We start from the raw sequence: 19,566 nt of genomic DNA, 5'->3' as shown, positions 1-19,566 counted from the left end.
CACCCCATAGCCGCCCCATATCTGCCCCATAGCCGCCCCATATCACCCCATAGCTGCCCCATATCACCCCATAGCTGCCCCATATCACCCCATAGCTGCCCCATATCACCTCATAGCTGCCCCATATCACCCCATAGCTGCCCCATATCACCCCATAGCTGCCCCATATCACCCTATAGCTGCCCCATATCACCCCATATCACCCCATAGCTGCCCCATATCACCCCATATCCACCCCATAGCTGCCCCATATCACCCCATAGCTGCCCCATATCACCCCATAGCTGCCCCATATCACCCCATAGCTGCCCCATATCACCCCATAGCTGCCCCATAGCTGCCCCATAGCCCCCCCTACCTTCTCGAAGGGCTCCCTGCTCAGACACTCGTTCCAGGCCCTTAGGAAGTCGCCTGGGAAGTGGTCCTTGGAGAACACCCCCAGGCGCTTCCTGCCCCATAGCTGCCCCATATCACCCCATAGCTGCCCCATATCACCCCATAGCTGCCCCATAGCTGCCCCATAGCTGCCCCATAGCCCCCCCTACCTTCTCGAAGGGCTCCCTGCTCAGACACTCGTTCCAGGCCCTTAGGAAGTCGCCTGGGAAGTGGTCCTTGGAGAACACCCCCAGGCGCTTCCTGCCCCATAGCTGCCCCATAGCTGCCCCATATCACCCCATATCTGCCCCATAGCTGCCCCATATCACCCCATATCTGCCCCATAGCTGCCCCATATCACCCCATAGCTGCCCCATATCACCCCATATCACCCCACAGCTGCCCCATATCACCCCATAGCTGCCCCATATCACCCCATAGCTGCCCCATAGCTGCCCCATAGCTGCCCCATAGCCCCCCCTACCTTCTCGAAGGGCTCCCTGCTCAGACACTCGTTCCAGGCCCTTAGGAAGTCGCCTGGGAAGTGGTCCTTGGAGAACACCCCCAGGCGCTTCCTGCCCCATAGCTGCCCCATATCACCCCATATCACCCCATAGCTGCCCCATATCACCCCATAGCTGCCCCATATCACCCCATATCACCCTATAGCTGCCCCATATCACCCCATAGCTGCCCCATATCACCCCATAGCTGCCCCATATCACCCCATAGCTGCCCCATAGCTGCCCCATAGCTGCCCCATAGCCCCCCCTACCTTCTCGAAGGGCTCCCTGCTCAGACACTCGTTCCAGGCCCTTAGGAAGTCACCTGGGAAGTGGTCCTTGGAGAACACCCCCAGGCGCTTCCTGCCCCATAGCTGCCCCATATCACCCCATAGCTGCCCCATATCACCCCATAGCTGCCCCATATCACCCCATATCACCCCATAGCTGCCCCATATCACCCCATAGCTGCCCCATATCACCCCATAGCTGCCCCATATCACCCCATATCACCCCACAGCTGCCCCATATCACCCCATATCACCCCATATCTGCCCCATAGCTGCCCCATAGCCCCCCCTACCTTCTCGAAGGGCTCCCTGCTCAGACACTCGTTCCAGGCCCTTAGGAAGTCGCCTGGGAAGTGGTCCTTGGAGAACACCCCCAGGCGCTTCCTGCCCCATAGCTGCCCCATATCACCCCATAGCTGCCCCATATCACCCCATAGCTGCCCCATATCACCCCATATCTGCCCCATAGCTGCCCCATATCACCCCATAGCTGCCCCATATCACCCCATAGCTGCCCCATATCACCCCATAGCTGCCCCATATCACCCCATAGCTGCCCCATAGCTGCCCCATAGCTGCCCCATAGCCCCCCCTACCTTCTCGAAGGGCTCCCTGCTCAGACACTCGTTCCAGGCCCTTAGGAAGTCACCTGGGAAGTGGTCCTTGGAGAACACCCCCAGGCGCTTCCTGCCCCATATCACCCCATAGCTGCCCCATATCACCCCATAGCTGCCCCATATCACCCCATATCACCCCATAGCTGCCCCATATCACCCCATATCACCCCATAGCTGCCCCATATCACCCCATAGCTGCCACATATCACCCCATATCTGCCCCATATCACCCCATATCTGCCCCATAGCTGCCCCATATCTGCCCCATAGCTGCCCCATAGCTGCCCCATAGCCCCCCCTACCTTCTCGAAGGGCTCCCTGCTCAGACACTCGTTCCAGGCCCTTAGGAAGTCGCCTGGGAAGTGGTCCTTGGAGAACACCCCCAGGCGCTTCCTGCCCCATATCACCCCATAGCTGCCCCATATCACCCCATAGCTGCCCCATATCACCCCATAGCTGCCCCATATCACCCCATAGCTGCCCCATAGCTGCCCCATAGCTGCCCCATATCTGCCCCATAGCCCCCCCTACCTTCTCGAAGGGCTCCCTGCTCAGACACTCGTTCCAGGCCCTTAGGAAGTCGCCTGGGAAGTGGTCCTTGGAGAACACCCCCAGGCGCTTCCCCCCCCGGCTGCCCCTCAGGGCCTCCAACAGGCGGTCGAAGTTGGCCTGGTTGCTCTCGGTCTGTGGGGGGGACGGGGGGGGGGTGTCATGGAGAGAACAGCATTGTTGCCATGGAGACCAGAGCATCACCATGGAGACCACATTGACACCATGGAGACCATAGCATCACCATGGAGACACAATGGATGCCATGGAGACCATAGCATCACCATGGAGACCCCATTGACACCATGGAGACAACAGCATCGTCGCCATAGAGACCATAGCATCACCATGGAGACCCCATTGACACCATGGAGATGTCATTGTCACCATGGAGACCCCATTGACACCACAGAGACCACAGCATCATTACCATTGAGACCACAGTGTCACCATGGAGACCATAGCATCACCATGGAGACCCCATTGACACCATGGAGACCACAGCATCACCATGGAGACCACAGCATCACCATGGAGACCACAGCATCACCATGGAGACCCCATTGACACCATGGAGATGCCATTGTCACCATGGAGACACAATGGATGCCATGGACTCCCCATTGATGACCCCCATTGATAACCCCATTACCCCCCATTGATACCCCCATTGGTACCCCCATTGCCCCATCACCCCCATTGCCCCATCACCCCCATTACCCCATAGACCCCAATTTCCCCATTACCTCCATTCCCCCATTACCCCATAGACCCCCATTCCCCCATCACCCCCATTGCCCCCATCACCCCCATTACCCCCATCACTGCCATTACCCCATCACCCCCATTCCCCCCATCACCCCCATTACCCCATCACCCCCATTACCTCCATCACCCCCATTACCCCATAGCCCCCATTACCCCCATTACCCCATCACCCCATTACCCCCATCACCCCCATTACCCCATAGACCCCATAGCCCCATAGCCCCATTACCCCCATATCCCCCATAGACCCCATAGCCCCCATTACCCCCATCACCCCCATTACCCCATAGCCCCCATAGACCCCATAGCTGCCCCATAGCCCCACCTTCTCCCTGACAAGCAGGCTGATGGCAGGGACCCCATTGCCCCCTTCATTGCCCTTGCCCTGGGCCACCTGCTTGAGGAACTCGACCTTCTTCTTGCTGGCCATGAAGAGGATGCGCTGGGCACAGAACACCAGGATGGTGTCGGTCAGCTCGTAGCCGAACAGCCATGTCTGAAACACACCCAAAACACAAGGAAATCAACCCAAAATGGGTCCAAATGGGCCCAAAATGGGCAGAAATGGACCCAAAATGGACCCAGAATGGGAGAAATGGACCCAAAATGGGCTGAAATGGACCCAGAATTGGAGAAACTGACCCAAAATGCAAATAAATGGAACCAAAATGGCCTTAAACAGACCCAAAATGGGGAGAAATGGGGACAAAATGGGCAGAAATGGACCTAAACTGGAGAGAACTGGACCCAAAATTGGAGAAATGGACCCAAAATGGCACCAAAATGGGCAGAAATGGACCCAAAATGGGGAGAAATGGACCCAAAATGGGGAGAAATGGACCCAAATTGGGAGAAATGGACCCAAAATGGCACCAAAATGGGGAGAAATGGACCCAAAATGGGGAGAAATGGGCACAAAATGGGAGAAATGGACCCAAAATGGGGAGAAATGGACCCAAAATGGGAGAAATGGACCCAAAATGGGAGAAATGGACCCAAAATGGGGAGAAATGGACCCAAAATGGGGAGAAATGGACCCAAAATGGGAGAAATGGAACCAAAATGGGGAGAAATGGACCCAAAATGGGGAGAAATGGAGCCAAAATGGGGAAAAATGGACCCAAAATGGGGGGAAATGGACCCAGAATGGAGGGGAATGGGCACAGAACACCAGGATGGTGTCAGTCAGCTCGTAGCCGAACAGCCATGTCTGAAACGCACCCAAAATACATGGAAATCAGCCCAAAATGGGTCCAAAATGGGGAGAAATGGACCCAAAATAGCACCAAAATGGGAGAAATAGACCCAAAACGTAAAGAAATGGAACCAAAATGGCCTGAAAAAGGACTAAAATGGACCCAAAATTGGGAGAAATGGACCCAAAATAAGGAGAAATGGGGACAAAATTGGGAGAAATTGACCCAAAATGGGAGAAATGGACCTAAAATGGCAAGAAATGGACACAAAATGGTACCAAAATGAGAGAATTTGACCCAAAATGGGGAGAAATGGGGACAAAATAGGAGAAATAGACCAAAAATAGGGGGAAATGGACCCAAAATGGGAGGAATTGACCCAAAATGGCTGCTGGTACCCATAGAAAATGCTGTTTCTGACCCCAAATTGTGTGGTTCTACCCCAAACCTGCAGGTTTTGCCCAAACCTGCTGGTTTTGGCCCCAAATTGGGTGTTTTTTCCCCCAAATTGCATGTTTTTGTCCCAAAATCACATGGTTTTGACCCAAATTGCCTGTTTTTGACATAAATTGTGTGTTTTTTCCCAAAATCACATGGTTTTGCCCCAAATTGTGCTTTTTTTTTCCCAAAATCACATGGTTTTGCCCCAAATTGTGCTTTTTTTTTCCCAAAATTGCATGGTTTTGACCCAAATCGCATTTTTTTGACCCAAATTGTATTTTTTCCCCCATTTCCATGTTTTTGACTGAAACTGCTTGTTTTTGACATAAATTGTGTGTTTTTTCCCAAAATTGCATGTTTTTCCCCCAAATCGCATGTTTTTGAACCAAACTGTGCTTTTTCTCCCAAAATCCCATCTTTTTGCCATAAATTGACCGTTTTTGACCCAAATTGCGTGTTTTTCACCCAAAAATCACATATTTTTTCCCAGAATCGCATGGTTTTCACCCAAATTACGCTTTTTTCCCAAAATTGCATGTTTTTGACATAAATTGCCCGTTTTTGACCCAAATTGTGCGTTTTTTCCCAAAAACACCCATTTTTTCCCCAAAACCTCATGTTTTTGACCCAAATTGCATCTTTTTGACCCAAATTGTGCGTTTTTTCCCAAAATTACCCATTTTTTCCCCCAAAACTGCATGTTTTTGACATAAATTGCATGTTTTTGACACAAATTGCCCAAAATTGGCTGTTTTGGCCCCATTCTGACCTGCAGGGCTGTGGATTTGGCATACACGATCTCCTCGTCCACCCCCACGGCCACAACGATGGCATCGACACCGGCCAGCTCCTCCTCACCCCTCTGGGGCACATAGGGACACATAGAGACCCCATAGGGACCCCATAGAGATCCCATAGAGATCCCATAGGGACACATAGGGACACATAGAGACACATAGAGACACATAGAGACACATAGAGACCCATAGGGACACATAGAGACCCCATAGATACCCTATAGCAACCCCGTAGCGACCCATAGAAACCCATAGATACCCCATAGAGACCCATAGAGACCCCATAGAGACACATAGGGACACATAGAGACCCCATAGATACCCTATAGCAACCCCGTAGCGACCCATAGAAACCCATAGATACCCCATAGAGACCCATAGAGACCCCATAGAGACACATAGGGACACATAGAGACCCCATAGATACCCTATAGCAACCCCGTAGCGACCCATAGAAACCCATAGATACCCCATAGAGACCCATAGAGACCCCATAGAGACACATAGGGACACATAGAGACCCCATAGATACCCTATAGCAACCCCGTAGCGACCCTTAGAAACCCATAGATACCCCATAGAGACCCATAGATACCCCATAGAAACCCATAGAGACCCTATAGCAACCCCATAGCAACCCATAGAAACCAATAGATACCCCATAGAGACCCCATAGACACCCAGAGACCCATAGAGCCCCATAGAGACCCACAGCAACCCATAGGGACTCATAGATACCCCATAGGGACCCACAGAGACCCATAGCGACACATAGAGACCTCATAGAGCCCCGTAACCCCCCCCATCCTTTAAGCCTCTGCCCTCCCCATAGACCCCATAGCCCCCTATGGCCCCCACAGACCCTCCCTTTAGGCCTTCCACCCCCCATAGCCCCCCATAGGCCCCCATAGCACCCTGTAGAACCCCATACACCCCTATAGAGCCCCCTTAAGGCCTTTCCCTCCACACAGCCCCCCATAGAACCCCACAGTCCCCTATAGATCCATATAGACCCCTATAAACCCCCCCAGACCCCCCGTTTTAGGCCCTTCTGTCCCCATAGGCCCCCTATAGATCCCCATAGGAGCCTGCTTTAGGCCTTTGTCCCCCCCATAGCCCCCAATATCCCCCCATAGCACCCCATAGATCCCCATAGATACTCATGGACCCCTATAGATCCCTGTATACCCCTATAGCACCCCATAGAACCCATCTTTACGCCTTCACCCCCCCTATAGATCCCCATAGACCCCTATAGATCCCCATAGGCCCATCCTTTAGGCCTTCCCCCCACACAGACCCCCATATCCCCCCATAACACCCCTATAGAGCCCTGTATACCCCTATAGACCCCCATAGACCCCTACAGACCCCCACAGAACCCCCGTTTAGGCCTTTCCCCCCCCCCTCTAGCCCCTATAGGCCCCCATAGCACCCCATAGATCCCCCCTTTAGGCCTTCCCCTCCACATAGCCCTCCATAGAACCCCACAGACCCCTATAGATCCATATAGACCCCTATATCCGCCCTATAAACCCCAATAGATCCCCACAGAACCCCCTTTAGGCCTTCCCCACCCACATAGACCCGCATAGGCCCCTATAGAACCCCATAGCACCCCACAGACCCCCACAGATCCCTATATAACCCCATAGCCCCATATAGACTCCCATAAAGCCCCCTTCAGGCCTTTGCCCCCCATAGACCCTTGCAGATCCCCATAGGAACCCACTTTAGGCCTTTCCCACCCCATAACCCCCCATATCCGCCCCATAGACCCCTATAGACCCCCACAGATCCCCCGTTTAGACCTTCCCCTCCCACACAGACCCCTATAGGCCGCTATACCCCCCCCCTTTAGGCCTTCCACTCCCCATAGGCCCCCATATCCCCCCATATCCACCCCATAGCCCCCTGTAGCCCCCCACAGACCCCTATAGACCCCCACAGACCAATATAGAGCCCCACAGACCCCTATAGAGCCCCACAGACCCCTATAAAAGCCCGCTTTAGGCCTTTCCCCCCCATATCCCCCCCATAGACCCCTATAAACCCCCATAGTCCCCCATATCCGCCTCATAGACACCTATAGACCCCCATAGAACCCCACAGACCCCCATATCCCCCCATATCCTCCCCATAGACCCCTATGAATCCCTATATCCGCTCATACCTCCCAGGTACCATAGAGCCGCTGCAGCCGCCCCCATATCCCCCTATATCCCCCCATATCCGCCCCATACACCCCCATAGCCCCCCATAGACCCCTATATCCCCCCATTGACCCCCATATCCCCCCACAGACCCCTATGGAGCCCCATATCCCCCCATAGACCCCTATGGAGCCCCATAGATCCGCCCATACCTCCCAGGTGCCATAGAGCCGCCGCAGCCGCCCCATAGACCCCTATAGACCCCTACAGCCGCCCATAGAGCACCATAGCCCCCCATATCTGCCCCATAGACCCCCATACACCCCTATAAACCCCCATATCCCCCCACAGACCCCAATGGAGCCCCATAGATCCCCATAGACCCCTATGGGCCCGTCCATACCTCCCAGGTACCATAGAGCCGCCGCAGCAGCCCCCATAGACCTCCATAGACACCTATATCCCCCCATAGCCGCCCATATGCGCCCCATAGCCCCCCATAGACCCCTATAAACCCCTATATCCCCCCATAACCCCCCATAGACCCCTATGGGCCCGGCCATACCCCCCAGGTACCATAGAGCCGCCGCAGCCGCCCCCATAGACGCCTATATCCCCCATATCCCCCTATATCCCCCCATAGACCCCCATATCCCCCCACAGACACCTATATCCCCCTATATCTGCCCCATAGACCCCTATAGACCCCTATGGGCCCCACATACCTCCCAGGTACCATAGAGCCGCCGCAGCCGCCCCCATAGACCCCTATATCCCCCTATATCCCCCAATATCCCCCCATATACGCCCCATAGCCCCCCATAGACCCCTATAAACCCCCATATCCCCCCATAGACCCCTATAGACCCCCATAGACCCCTATGGGCCCGTCCATACCTCCCAGGTACCATAGAGCCGCCGCAGCTGCCGCCATAGACCCCTATACAACCCTATTAACCCCCTCAGACCCCAATATCCGCCCCATATACGCCCCAAAGCCTCCCATAGAGCCCCATAGACCCCTATATCCCCCCATAGACCCCTATAGATCCCCATAGACCCCTATGGGCCCGTCCATACCTCCCAGGTACCATAGAGCCGCCGCAGCCGCCGCCATAGACCCCTATATCACCCATCTCCGCCCCATATCCCCCCACAGACCCCCATATACGCCCCATAGCCCCCCATAGACCCCTATAAACCCCTATAGATCCCCATAGACCCCCATAGACCCCTATGGGCCCCTCATACCTCCCAGGTACCATAGAGCCGCCGCAGCCGCCGCCATAGACCCCTATATCACCCATCTCCGCCCCATATCCCCCCATAGCCCCCCACAGACCCCCACAGACCCCCATAGCCCCCCATAGACCCCTATAGACCCCCATATCCCCCCATAGATCCCTATGGGCCCCTCATACCTCCCAGGTACCATAGAGCCGCCGCAGCCGCCGGTACAGCGCGTCCCGATCGAGGCTGAGCGCCATTGAGCGGGGGGTCCGGGCCGCACCCGGAAGTGATGGCGCCGCCGCCGCTTCCGGTTTCCGCTCCCGCCGGAGGGCGGCGCTGATTGGTCGGGGAGGCGGGCGCGGGGGTCACGTGGGGAGGGAGCGCGGGAAGGAGGCGGCGCCCCCTGGTGGACGGCGGGAGGCGGTGGAATTAATGAGGTGATTTGCATATTTAATGACGTGATTTGCATAATTAATGACGTAATTAGTGTGTATTATGATGTCGTTTGCATATCAGTGTGGTTATTAAGAGTTTTGTGAGGTAATGATGGTGATTAATGAGGTAATGAAGGGAATTAGTGACGTTATTAAGATGAATGAAGTGATTCGATTAATTAATGAGGTAATCAATGCGGTTAATGAGGTAATTTGCGTAATTAATGAGGTAGTTTGCATATTTAATGAGGTAATTAGCGCATTTAACGTGGTTATTAAGCTTTTTGTGAGGTAATGAAGGTGATTAATGAGGTAATGAAGGTGATTGATGAGGTAATGAAGGTGATTGATGAGGTAATTAAGATGAATGAAGTGATTCGGGTAATTAATGAGGTGATCAATGTGATTAATGAGGTAATTAGCATAATTATGAGGTAATTAAGGTGATTTATGAGGTAATTTAGGTGATTAATGAGGTAATGAAGGTGATTGATGAGGTAATTGAGATAAAGGAGGAGATTCGGGTAATTATTGAGGTAATCAATGCGATTAATGACTTAATTAGCGTAAGTAATGAGGTAATGATGATTTACGAGTTAATAATTGTAATTAATGTGGTAATGAAGATGATTTATGAGGTAATCAATGTGATTAATGAGGTAATGAAGATGATTTATGAGGTAATAATTGTAATTAATGAGGTAATGCAGATGATTTATGAGGTAATAATTGCAATTAATGAGGTAATGAAGATGATTTATGAGGTAATCAATGTAATTAATGAGGTAATAAAGCTGATTTATGAGGTAATCAATGTAATTAATGTGGTAATGAATATGATTTATGAGGTAATCAATGTAATTAATAAGTAATGAAGATGATTTATGAGGTAATCAATGTGATTAATGAGGTAATGAAGATGATTTATGAGATAATGAATGTAATTAATGAGTAATGAAGCTGATTTATGAGGTAATCAATGTGATTAATGAGGTAATGAAGATGATTTATGAGGTAATAATTGTAATTAATGAGGTAATGCAGATGATTTATGAGGTAATAATTGCAATTAATGAGGTAATGAAGATGATTTATGAGGTAATCAATGTAATTAATGAGGTAATAAAGCTGATTTATGAGGTAATCAATGTAATTAATGTGGTAATGAATATGATTTATGAGGTAATCAATGTAATTAATAAGTAATGAAGATGATTTATGAGGTAATCAATGTGATTAATGAGGTAATGAAGATGATTTATGAGATAATGAATGTAATTAATGAGTAATGAAGCTGATTTATGAGGTAATCAATGTAATTAATGTGGTAATGAATATGATTTATGAGGTAATCAATGTAATTAATAAGTAATGAAGATGATTTCTGAGGTAATCAATGTGATTAATGAGGTAATGAAGCTGATTTATGAGGTAATCAATGTAATTAATGAGGTAATGAAGGTAATTGATGAGGTACCAGATAATTTATGAGGTAATGAAGGTAGTTGGTGAGGTAATGAAGATAAATGAGGTAATCAGGTTAATTAATGAGCTGATTAAAGTGATTAATGAGGTAATAAGGTTAAATAGTGAGGTAATTAAGTTGATTAGTGTGTTAATTGGCATATTTAATAAGGTAATTAGCATAATTAAAGAGGTAATTAAGCCGCCCGATGTGCTTACCTGTGTCACTGCTGAGGTAATGAAGGGGAGGGGGGGGGGGGGGGAGCGCCGGTGTCACGTGGTGCAGCAGCGCGGGAAGGCGGCGGCGCCCCCTGCTGGACGGCGTGAGGTAATGGGGGGTTCAATGCGTAATTAATGAGGTGATTTGCATAATTAATGAGGTAATTAAGGTGATTTGTGAGGTGATTTGTGTGATTAATGAGGTAATGAAGGTGGTTGATGTGGTAATTAAGATAAATGAGGTGATTAGAGTAATTAATGCGTTAACTAAGGTGATTAATGAGGTGATTTGGGTAATTAATGAGGTAACTAAGGTGATTAGTGAGGTAATTAGCATAATTAATGAGGTATTAAGGTGATTTGTGAGGTAATTTGTGTGATTAATGAAGTAATGAATGTGATTGATGAGGTAATTAATGTAAAGGAGGTGATTAGTTATTAATGAGGTAACTGATTGGATTAATGAGGTAATAAAGGTGATTAATGAGGTAATGAAGGGAATTAGTGATGTGATTAAGATGAATAAAGAGATTCGGGTAATTAATGAGGTAATCAATGCGGTTAATGAGGTGATTTGCGTAATTAATGAGGTAGTCTGCATATTTAATGAGGTAATTAGCGTATTTAACCTGGTTATTAAGCTTTTTGTGAGGTAATGAAGGTGATTAGTGAGGTAATGAAGGTGATTGATGAGGTAATTAAGATGAAAGAAGTGATTAGTGTAATAATAAGGTAATTAATGTGATTATAGAGGTAATTAGCAAAACTAATGAGGTAATTGAGGTGATTTGTGAGGTAATTTTTGTTATTAATGAGGTAATGAAAGGAAATAGTGATGTAACTAAGGTGAATGAAGTGATTCGGGTAATTATTGAGGTAAACAATGCGATTAATGAGTTAATTAGCGTAATTAATGAGTTAATGAAGATGATTTATGAGGTAATAAATGTAATTAATGAGTTAATGAAGATGATTTATGAGGTAATAAATGTAATTAATGAGGTAATGAAGCTGATTTATGAGGTAATCAATGTGATTTATGAGGTAATGAATGTAAATAATGTGGTAATGAAGCTGATTTAGGAGGTAATGAATGTAATTAATGTGGTAATAAAGCTTATTTATGAGTTAATGAATGTAATTAATGAGGTAATGAAGGTGATTTATGAGTTAATGAATGTAATTAATGAGGTAATGAAGGTGATTTATGAGGTAATGAATGTAATTAATGAGGTAATGAAGCTGATTTATGAGGTAATCAATGTGATTAATGAGGTAAAGAAGGTAATTGATGAGGTAACAGGTAATTTATGAGGTAATGAAGGTAGTTGGTGAGGTAATGAACATAAATGAGGTGATCAGGTTAATTAATGAGCTGATTAAAGGTTAAATAGTGAAGTAAATAAGTTGATTAGTGGGTCAATTAGCATATTTAATAAGGTAATTAGCATAATTAATGAGGTAATTAAGCCGCCTGATGCTCTTATCTGCGTCACTGCTGAGGTAATGAAGGGGGGGGGGGGGGGGGGGGGGGGGGGAGCGCCGGTGTCACGTGGTGCAGCAGCGCGGGAAGGCGGCGGCGCCCTCTGCTGGACGGCGTGAGGTACTGGGGGGTTCAATGCGTAATTAATGAGGTAATTTGCATAATTAATGTGTTAATTTGCATAATTAATGTGGTAATTGAGGTGATGTGTGAGGTGATTTGTGTGATTAATGAGGTAATGAAGGTGGTTGATGTGGTAATTAAGATAAATGAGGTGATTTGAGTAATTAATGATGTAACTAAGGTGGTTAATGAGGTAATTTTGGTAATTAATGAGGTAACTAAGGCGACTAGTGAGATAATTTGCATAATTAATGACGTAATTAAGGTGATTTGTGAGGTAATCTGTGTAATTAATGAGGTAATGAATGTGATTGATGAGATAATTAAGATAACTGAGGTGATTAGAGTTATTAATGAGGTAACTGATTGGATTAATGAGGTAATTAAGGTGATTTATGAGGTAATTTGTGTGATTAATGAGGTAATGAAGGTGATTGATGCGGTAATTAAGATAAATGAAGTTATTAAGAGTAAGTAATGTGCTAACTAAGGTGATTAATGAGGTAATTAGGGTGATTAATGAGGTCATTAGGGTGATTAATGAGGTCATTAGGGTAATCGATGTGGTGATTAATGTACTTTATGGGGTATTTAAGGTGATTAATGAGGTATTGAAGGTAATTAGTGGTTAATGAGGGGAGGAAAGGAGTAATTAAAGGGGAACGGGGTCAATTAATGAAGGGGTTAATGAGGGGTAATTAATGAAGGGATAAATAAAGGGGGTTAATGGGGTATTTAATAAGCGATTAATGGGGGGTAATTAATGATATTGGGGCTCATTAGGTGCTAATTAATGGGGAATTAACAGGGGTCTAATCAATGGGGGTTCATTAATGGTGATGGTCTTTAATGGGAGCCCATTAATCACCATTAATCATAACTAATTGCTAATTAATATTTGGATTATAATTCATTACTTTTATTAATTATTTTCATATTTAATTAATAAGTATTATTAACATTATTATTCAGCTTAATGGGCGTTAATTAGTAGCTTATTGATGGGCGATAATTAGTGGTTAATAACCAGGGGCTCATTAGCAAGACTGGATGATTAATGGAGGCTTCATGGGGCTAATTAATGGGGTTTAATCAATAGTGATCCATTAATGGGGTGTAATCAAAGGGTCTTCATTATGGGGTATTAATTAAGGGGGATTCATTGATTAATTGATCGATAGGGTCAATAAATGTGCATTAATTAACACCATTTAATAATGGGAATTAATTGATGGCCATTAATCACTGGGGATCGATTAATTAATGGGGGATCAATTAATAACCCTTTATTAATAGGGCTCTACAATGTGGGGGGGCATCCTTTGTGCCAAGGAATTAACCCCTAATTAACGATCCCCCCTTTAATTAACCCCTAATTAACGCTCCCACCCCCCTTAATTAACCCCCCATTAATTAATTAATTAATTAATTAACATTATTCCCCCCTCCCCCCCCACAAAAAGACCCCAAAAAAGCCACAATTTGGGTCCATTTCACCTCCTTTTTATTAGAAAAGCCAAACAAGCCCCGCCCCCTTCCAAGCCCCGCCCCTCTCGAAGCCCCGCCCCCTCCCCTTTAAGCCCCGCCCCCTCCCTTCTTCATCCCCCTCCCCCTCCGCTCATTGGGGTTTTCTCTCCTTGCTCATTAATTATGACACATAATTAATACATATTTATATAAATATTTAAATGAGGAGGGGGGAGGGGCCAAAGGGGGCGGGGTTAATCGGAGTCGGATGTGGGGGGCAGCATGGGGTCAGCGAGGAGGGGGAAGGGCGCCCCTCCCCCCGCTTCTTCCTCTTCCGGGTGGGGGAGGGGGGGCCGGAAGTGAGGGGGGGCCCCCCCCGCCCCCCCCCCCATCAGCGCCACCATCTTGGACAGGTCCAATCCTGGAGGGGGGGAGGGGAGAAAAGGCTTTGGGGGGGGGGGGGGGAGGGGGGGAAAGGGGGAGGAGTCAGGTTAAGCTCCGCCCACTGTGGCTTCGGGAGCCAATCAGAGGGCTGGAAATGGGGGGGGGGGGGGAGGGGAAGTTACCGGAAGGAAGCGGGGGTCGAAGTCGGGGGGTCGGCGGTGGGGGGCGGGGGGGGTGGTGGTGGGGGGGGGAGGGGCTTGTCCGTGGGGTCGGCGGCGTCGCGGAGGCCCTCGAGGCAGCGCAGCTCCAGCTGGGAATGGGGGGGGAAATAGGGAATTAGGGCAAAAATGGGGGGGAAACGGGAATTTTGGGGGGAAATACAGAAATTTGGCAGAAATCTGAAATTTTGGGGAGAAATATGAAATTTTGAGCAGAAATCTGAAATTTTGGGGAGAAATTTAAAGTTTTGGAGTGAAAATTCGAATTTTCTGGGGGAAATTTCTGGAGGAAATCTGAAGTTTTGGTGGAAAATAGAAAATGTTTTGAGAAAATACAAAATTTTGAGGGGAAATTGTGAAATTTGGGGGAAAAAATGAAATCTTGGGGGAAAAATGGAAATTTTGGAAGGAAATTCTAAAATTTTGGGAGAAAATCTGGAATTTGGATTGAAAATGGAAATTTTTCAGGGGGAAAATCTGAAATTTATTAGAAAAAATGGAAATTTTGGGAGAAAATCTGAAATTTTGAGGTAAAAATTGAATTTGAGGAAAACTTGAAATTTTGGGAGAAAACAAGAATTTTGGAAAAATACAGAATTTTGTGGAAATTTCACAATTTTCTGGGGAAAACTAATATTTTTGGGGAAAATCTGAAATTTTGGGGAATATTACAAAATTTTTTGTGGAAATCTGAAATATTGGAGGAAAATTTTTGTCACAATCTAAAATTTCAAGAGAAATCTGTAATTTTGGGGGAAGAACCTGAAATTTTGGTGGCAAAATGAAATTTGAGGGGAAAATTGAAAATTTTAGGGGAAAATTTGATATTTTGAGGAAAATCTGAAATTTTGCAGGGAAAACCCTGAAATTCTGTGTGGAAATCACAAAAATTTGGGAAAAAATTGGAATTTTGTGGGAAAACCCATAAAATGGGCGAAATTCGGAGCTTTTGGCCCCAAAACGGCCTCTTTTCACCCCAAACCTCACCTCCACCATCTTCTTGCTGCTCTTCTTGGGGGGGGCCGCCCCATTGGGCCCCAAGCGGTGCTTCTGGAACGTCAGCTTCAGGCCTTCCTCCTGGTGGGAAACCCCCCAAAACCCCTCAATTTTGGGGTAAAAAACACCCAAATTGGTCAATTTTGACCCCACCCACATAAAACACCCGTTTTTCGGGCACATTTTGCCCCAAAAACGGCGTTTTTAGCCCCAAAACTCACATCTTTGATCTGGACGGTGAACTCCTTATCCTCATGGCGGGGCCGGGGGGGAGGGGGCAGGGCCGGGGGGTCCATGGGGGGCGGGGCCAGAGGGGGCGGGGCCGGGGGCGTGTCCTCCTTAGGCCACTCCCCCGACAGCACCGCCCGGCACACCAGCTCCAGGCGCCGGATGAGGGCCCGATCCTGGGGGGGGAGGGGGGGGTTATATGGGGGGGGTTATATGGGGGGGGGTTATATGGGGGGGGTTATATGGGGGGGGTACATGGGGGGGATTCCCTCTGTTTATTGGGGGAATTCCCCTATTTAAGGGGGAAAATGTGGATTAAGGGGGAAAATTTGGGAGTTTTTGGGAAAATGGAGAAATTTGGGGTGGAATTTTGGAATTTTGAGGGAATTTTTACGGAATTCCGTGGATTTTTAAGAAGAAAATGAAAATTTGAAGGTAAAGGGTCAAATTTGGGGGAAATTTCTGAGTTTTAATGGAAATTGCAGAATTTTCAGAGAAATTATAAGATTTTAAAGGTAAACATACAAATTTGGGGAAAAATCCCTGAATTTTCAGAAAGAATTATAAGATCTGGAGAGAAATCCATAAATTTGGGGAGAAATTTCCAGGTTTTAGGAGAAATTCCCAAATTTTGGGGGAAATTCACAAATATTCAGAGAAATTCGCCATTTTCCAGCAAAATTCCCAAATTTCTAGAGAAATATCCTAATTTTCAGAGAATTTCACAAATTTACAGAGAAATTTTCAGATTTTCAGCAAAATTCCCTGATTTTCATAGAAAACTCCAAATTCTCAGCAAAATTTCAAAATTTTTAGAGAAACTACCATATTTTCAGATAAATTCACTAATTTTTGATAAACTCTCGAATTTCCAGACAAATCCTAGAAAATTCAAGAAATTCCTGAATTTTCTATTTCCAAATTTACAGAAAAATTCCCTCATTTTCAGAGAAATTCCCAAATATTCAGAAATATTCCCCAAATTTTCAGGCAAATTTTGCAATTTTCAAAGGAATTCCCTAATTCTCAGATAAATTCCCAGATTTTCAGCAAAATTTCCTGATTCTCACAAGTAATTTCAAATTTTTAGGAAAATCTGCAAATTTTCAGCAAAATCTGCAAATTTTCATAAAAATTCTCCAAATTTTCACCAAAATTTCTAAATTTTCACAAAAATTCTCAAATTTTCACAAAAATCCCCGAATTTTCACCAAAATTTCCCAAATTTTCACCAAAATTCCCCAATTTTCACCAAAATTCCCCAATTCCCCCCCCACTTCCCAGCTCCATTCCCTATATCCCTACCCCCATTCCCACTCCCATCTCCCACCTTAGGCCATTCCTGCAGGTGCCTTGGCCGTGGGGGCCGGGGTGGGGGAGGGGGCCTGGAGCTTGGGGCCCCCCCTTCCCCTTGGGGGGGGGGTGGGGAGGGCTCCTCTTCCTCCTCCTCATCCTCCTCTTCATCATCATCATCCTCATCCTCTGCACCTGGGGGGGGGGGGCACCGGATTTTGGGGTCCAAAAGTGGCTTTGAGCCATTCCCAGCAATGGGAATGGGGAAATACCCATTTTCCCCCCCATTTTTAACCAATTTCCCCATTTTTCCTCCCATTTTCCCCATTGTTTCCCCATTTCCTCCATTTCTTCCCCATTTCCTCCCATTTTCTCCCCATTTCCTCCCATTTTCTCCCCATTTCCTTCCATTTTTCCCCCATTTCCCCCCATTTTTCCCATTTTTTTCCCATTTCCCCCCATTTTCCCATTTATTGCCCATTTCTTCCCATTTTTCCCCCATTTTTTCCCATTTCCCCCCATTGTCCCCATTTCTTCCCCATTTTCCCCATTTCTTCCCCATTTTTCCCCATTTTTCCTCCCATTTCTTCCCCATTTCCCCCCATTTTTCCCATTTTGACCCCATTTTATCTCCCATTTCCTCCATTTCTCCCCCATTTTTCCCATTTTGTCCCCATTTTTCCTCCCATTTTCCCCATCTCTTCCCCATATCCCCCCATTTTTCCCATTTCCACCCATTATTTCCCATTTTCCCCCATTTTTCCTCCCATTTTCCCCATTTTGTCCCCATTTCCTCCCATTTTCCCCCATTTCTTCCCCATTTTTCCCATTTTTTCCCCATTTCCCCCCTTTTTTCCCAATTTTTTCCCCATTTTCCCCATTTTTTCCCCATTTATCCTCCCATTTTCCCCATTTCCTCCCATTTTTTCCCCATTTCCCCCCATTATTTCCCATTTCCCCCCATTTTTCCTCCCATTTTCCCATTTCCCCCTCATTTCTCCATTTCCTCCCCATTTTTCCCATTGATTTCCCATTTCTTCCCATTTCTTCCCCATTTCCCCCCATTTTTCCCCCATTTCCCCCCATTTTTCCCCTATTTTAACCATTTCCCCCCCTTGTCCCCATTTCTTCCCCATTTTCCCCCATTCTTCTTCCCATTTTCCCCATTTTTCCCCCATTCTTCCTCCCATTTTTTCCCATTATTTCCCATTTTCCCCATTTTCCTCCCATTTCCTCCATTTTTCCCCCATTTTTCCCCAATTTCCCCATTTTTCCTCTCATTTCCCCCCATTTTTCCTATTTCTTAGCCATTTCCCCCATTTTCCCCCATTTTTCCCCCATTATTCTCCATTTTTCCTCCCATTTTCCCCCATTTTTCCCATTTCCCTCCATTATTTCCCATTTCCCCCATTTTTCCTCCCATTTTCCCCATTTCTTTCCCATTTTCCCCCATTTCCCACCCATTTTTCCTCCCATTTCTCCCCTTTTTTCCCATTTTTCCCCCATTTTCCCCCATATTTTCCCCCATTTTCCCCCATATTTTCCCCCATTTCCCCCCCATTCCCTCCCATTATCCCCATTATCCCATTCCCCATCACCCCCATATCCCATGCCCATATCTCACCTCTCTCCTCATCGCTCCCCTCCTTGCTCCCCTCCCTCTCCCTCATGAACCTCCCCCTTGCCGCAGCAAACGACAGCTCCGGATCGGGCAGGATGGATCCCTGCGGATGCGCCAGCCCGTGCCGCGCCGCCCCCCGCAGCAGCTCCCCGTCGTGCCGGCCCCGCTGCCACCAGCGCGGCAGCTCCGGGCCCGGCTGCGGGCACAGGGATAACCGCGCCGGCAGCAGGGGATGCACCAGCACCTGCTCCCGCACCAGCCGTAACAGGGACAGGCGACGGAGACCGCGGGAGGCTCGGGATGGGGAGACTGGGAATACAGTGAGAGATGGGTCTGGAGGCTCTGTAGGGAGAGAATAGAACCCTATGGATATAGCACTGATCCCTATGGATGTAGCACTGATGGATTCCCATATATATAGCATGGATTCCCATGGATACTGCATAGAAACCCTATGGATACAGCATGGATCCCCATGGATACATCATGGACAGAGCCCTATGGATACACCAAAGAGCCCTATAGAGACTGCAGAGATGCCTATGGATACAGCATCGATGGAGCCCTATAGATACACCAAAGACCCCTATAGAGACTGCAGAGATCCCTATGGACATAGCATGGATGGAGCCCTATGGATACTACATGAATCCCTATGGAGAGTGCATAGAAAACCTATGGACACTGCAAAGAATCTCTATGGATACAGCATGGATC

General features: G+C 47.5%; 2 protein-coding genes across 4 annotated transcripts in view; both read right to left on the bottom strand.

The window, feature by feature from the left end:
* SUPT16H (SPT16 homolog, facilitates chromatin remodeling subunit) overlaps window positions 1–9,234 on the bottom strand; it is a 47,879-nt gene extending 38,645 nt beyond the window's left edge. For all 3 annotated transcript variants that reach the window (XM_034072520.1, XM_034072521.1, XM_034072522.1), the window contains exons 1-4: window positions 9,111–9,234; window positions 5,509–5,601; window positions 3,428–3,598; window positions 2,317–2,469 (exon numbers count right to left, since the gene is read on the bottom strand). In XM_034072520.1, the coding sequence (XP_033928411.1) occupies window positions 2,317–2,469; window positions 3,428–3,598; window positions 5,509–5,601; window positions 9,111–9,176 (483 nt within the window). In that variant the 5' untranslated portion in view covers window positions 9,177–9,234. The remainder of the gene's footprint in view (window positions 1–2,316; window positions 2,470–3,427; window positions 3,599–5,508; window positions 5,602–9,110) is intronic.
* A 5,473-nt stretch (window positions 9,235–14,707) lies between these two features.
* CHD8 (chromodomain helicase DNA binding protein 8) overlaps window positions 14,708–19,566 on the bottom strand; it is a gene marked incomplete at its 3' end in the record, with an annotated part of 90,963 nt that continues 86,104 nt past the window's right edge. The window contains exons 35-39 of the mRNA XM_034072505.1: window positions 18,853–19,191; window positions 17,266–17,345; window positions 15,929–16,111; window positions 15,699–15,788; window positions 14,708–14,803 (exon numbers count right to left, since the gene is read on the bottom strand). Of these exons, the coding sequence (XP_033928396.1) occupies window positions 14,708–14,803; window positions 15,699–15,788; window positions 15,929–16,111; window positions 17,266–17,345; window positions 18,853–19,191 (788 nt within the window). The remainder of the gene's footprint in view (window positions 14,804–15,698; window positions 15,789–15,928; window positions 16,112–17,265; window positions 17,346–18,852; window positions 19,192–19,566) is intronic.

The sequence above is a fragment of the Melopsittacus undulatus genome, chromosome 30 (assembly GCF_012275295.1).
Source record: "Melopsittacus undulatus isolate bMelUnd1 chromosome 30, bMelUnd1.mat.Z, whole genome shotgun sequence".
Lineage (NCBI taxonomy): Eukaryota > Metazoa > Chordata > Aves > Psittaciformes > Psittaculidae > Melopsittacus > Melopsittacus undulatus.
This window is presented reverse-complemented; position numbering and strand designations above follow the sequence as displayed.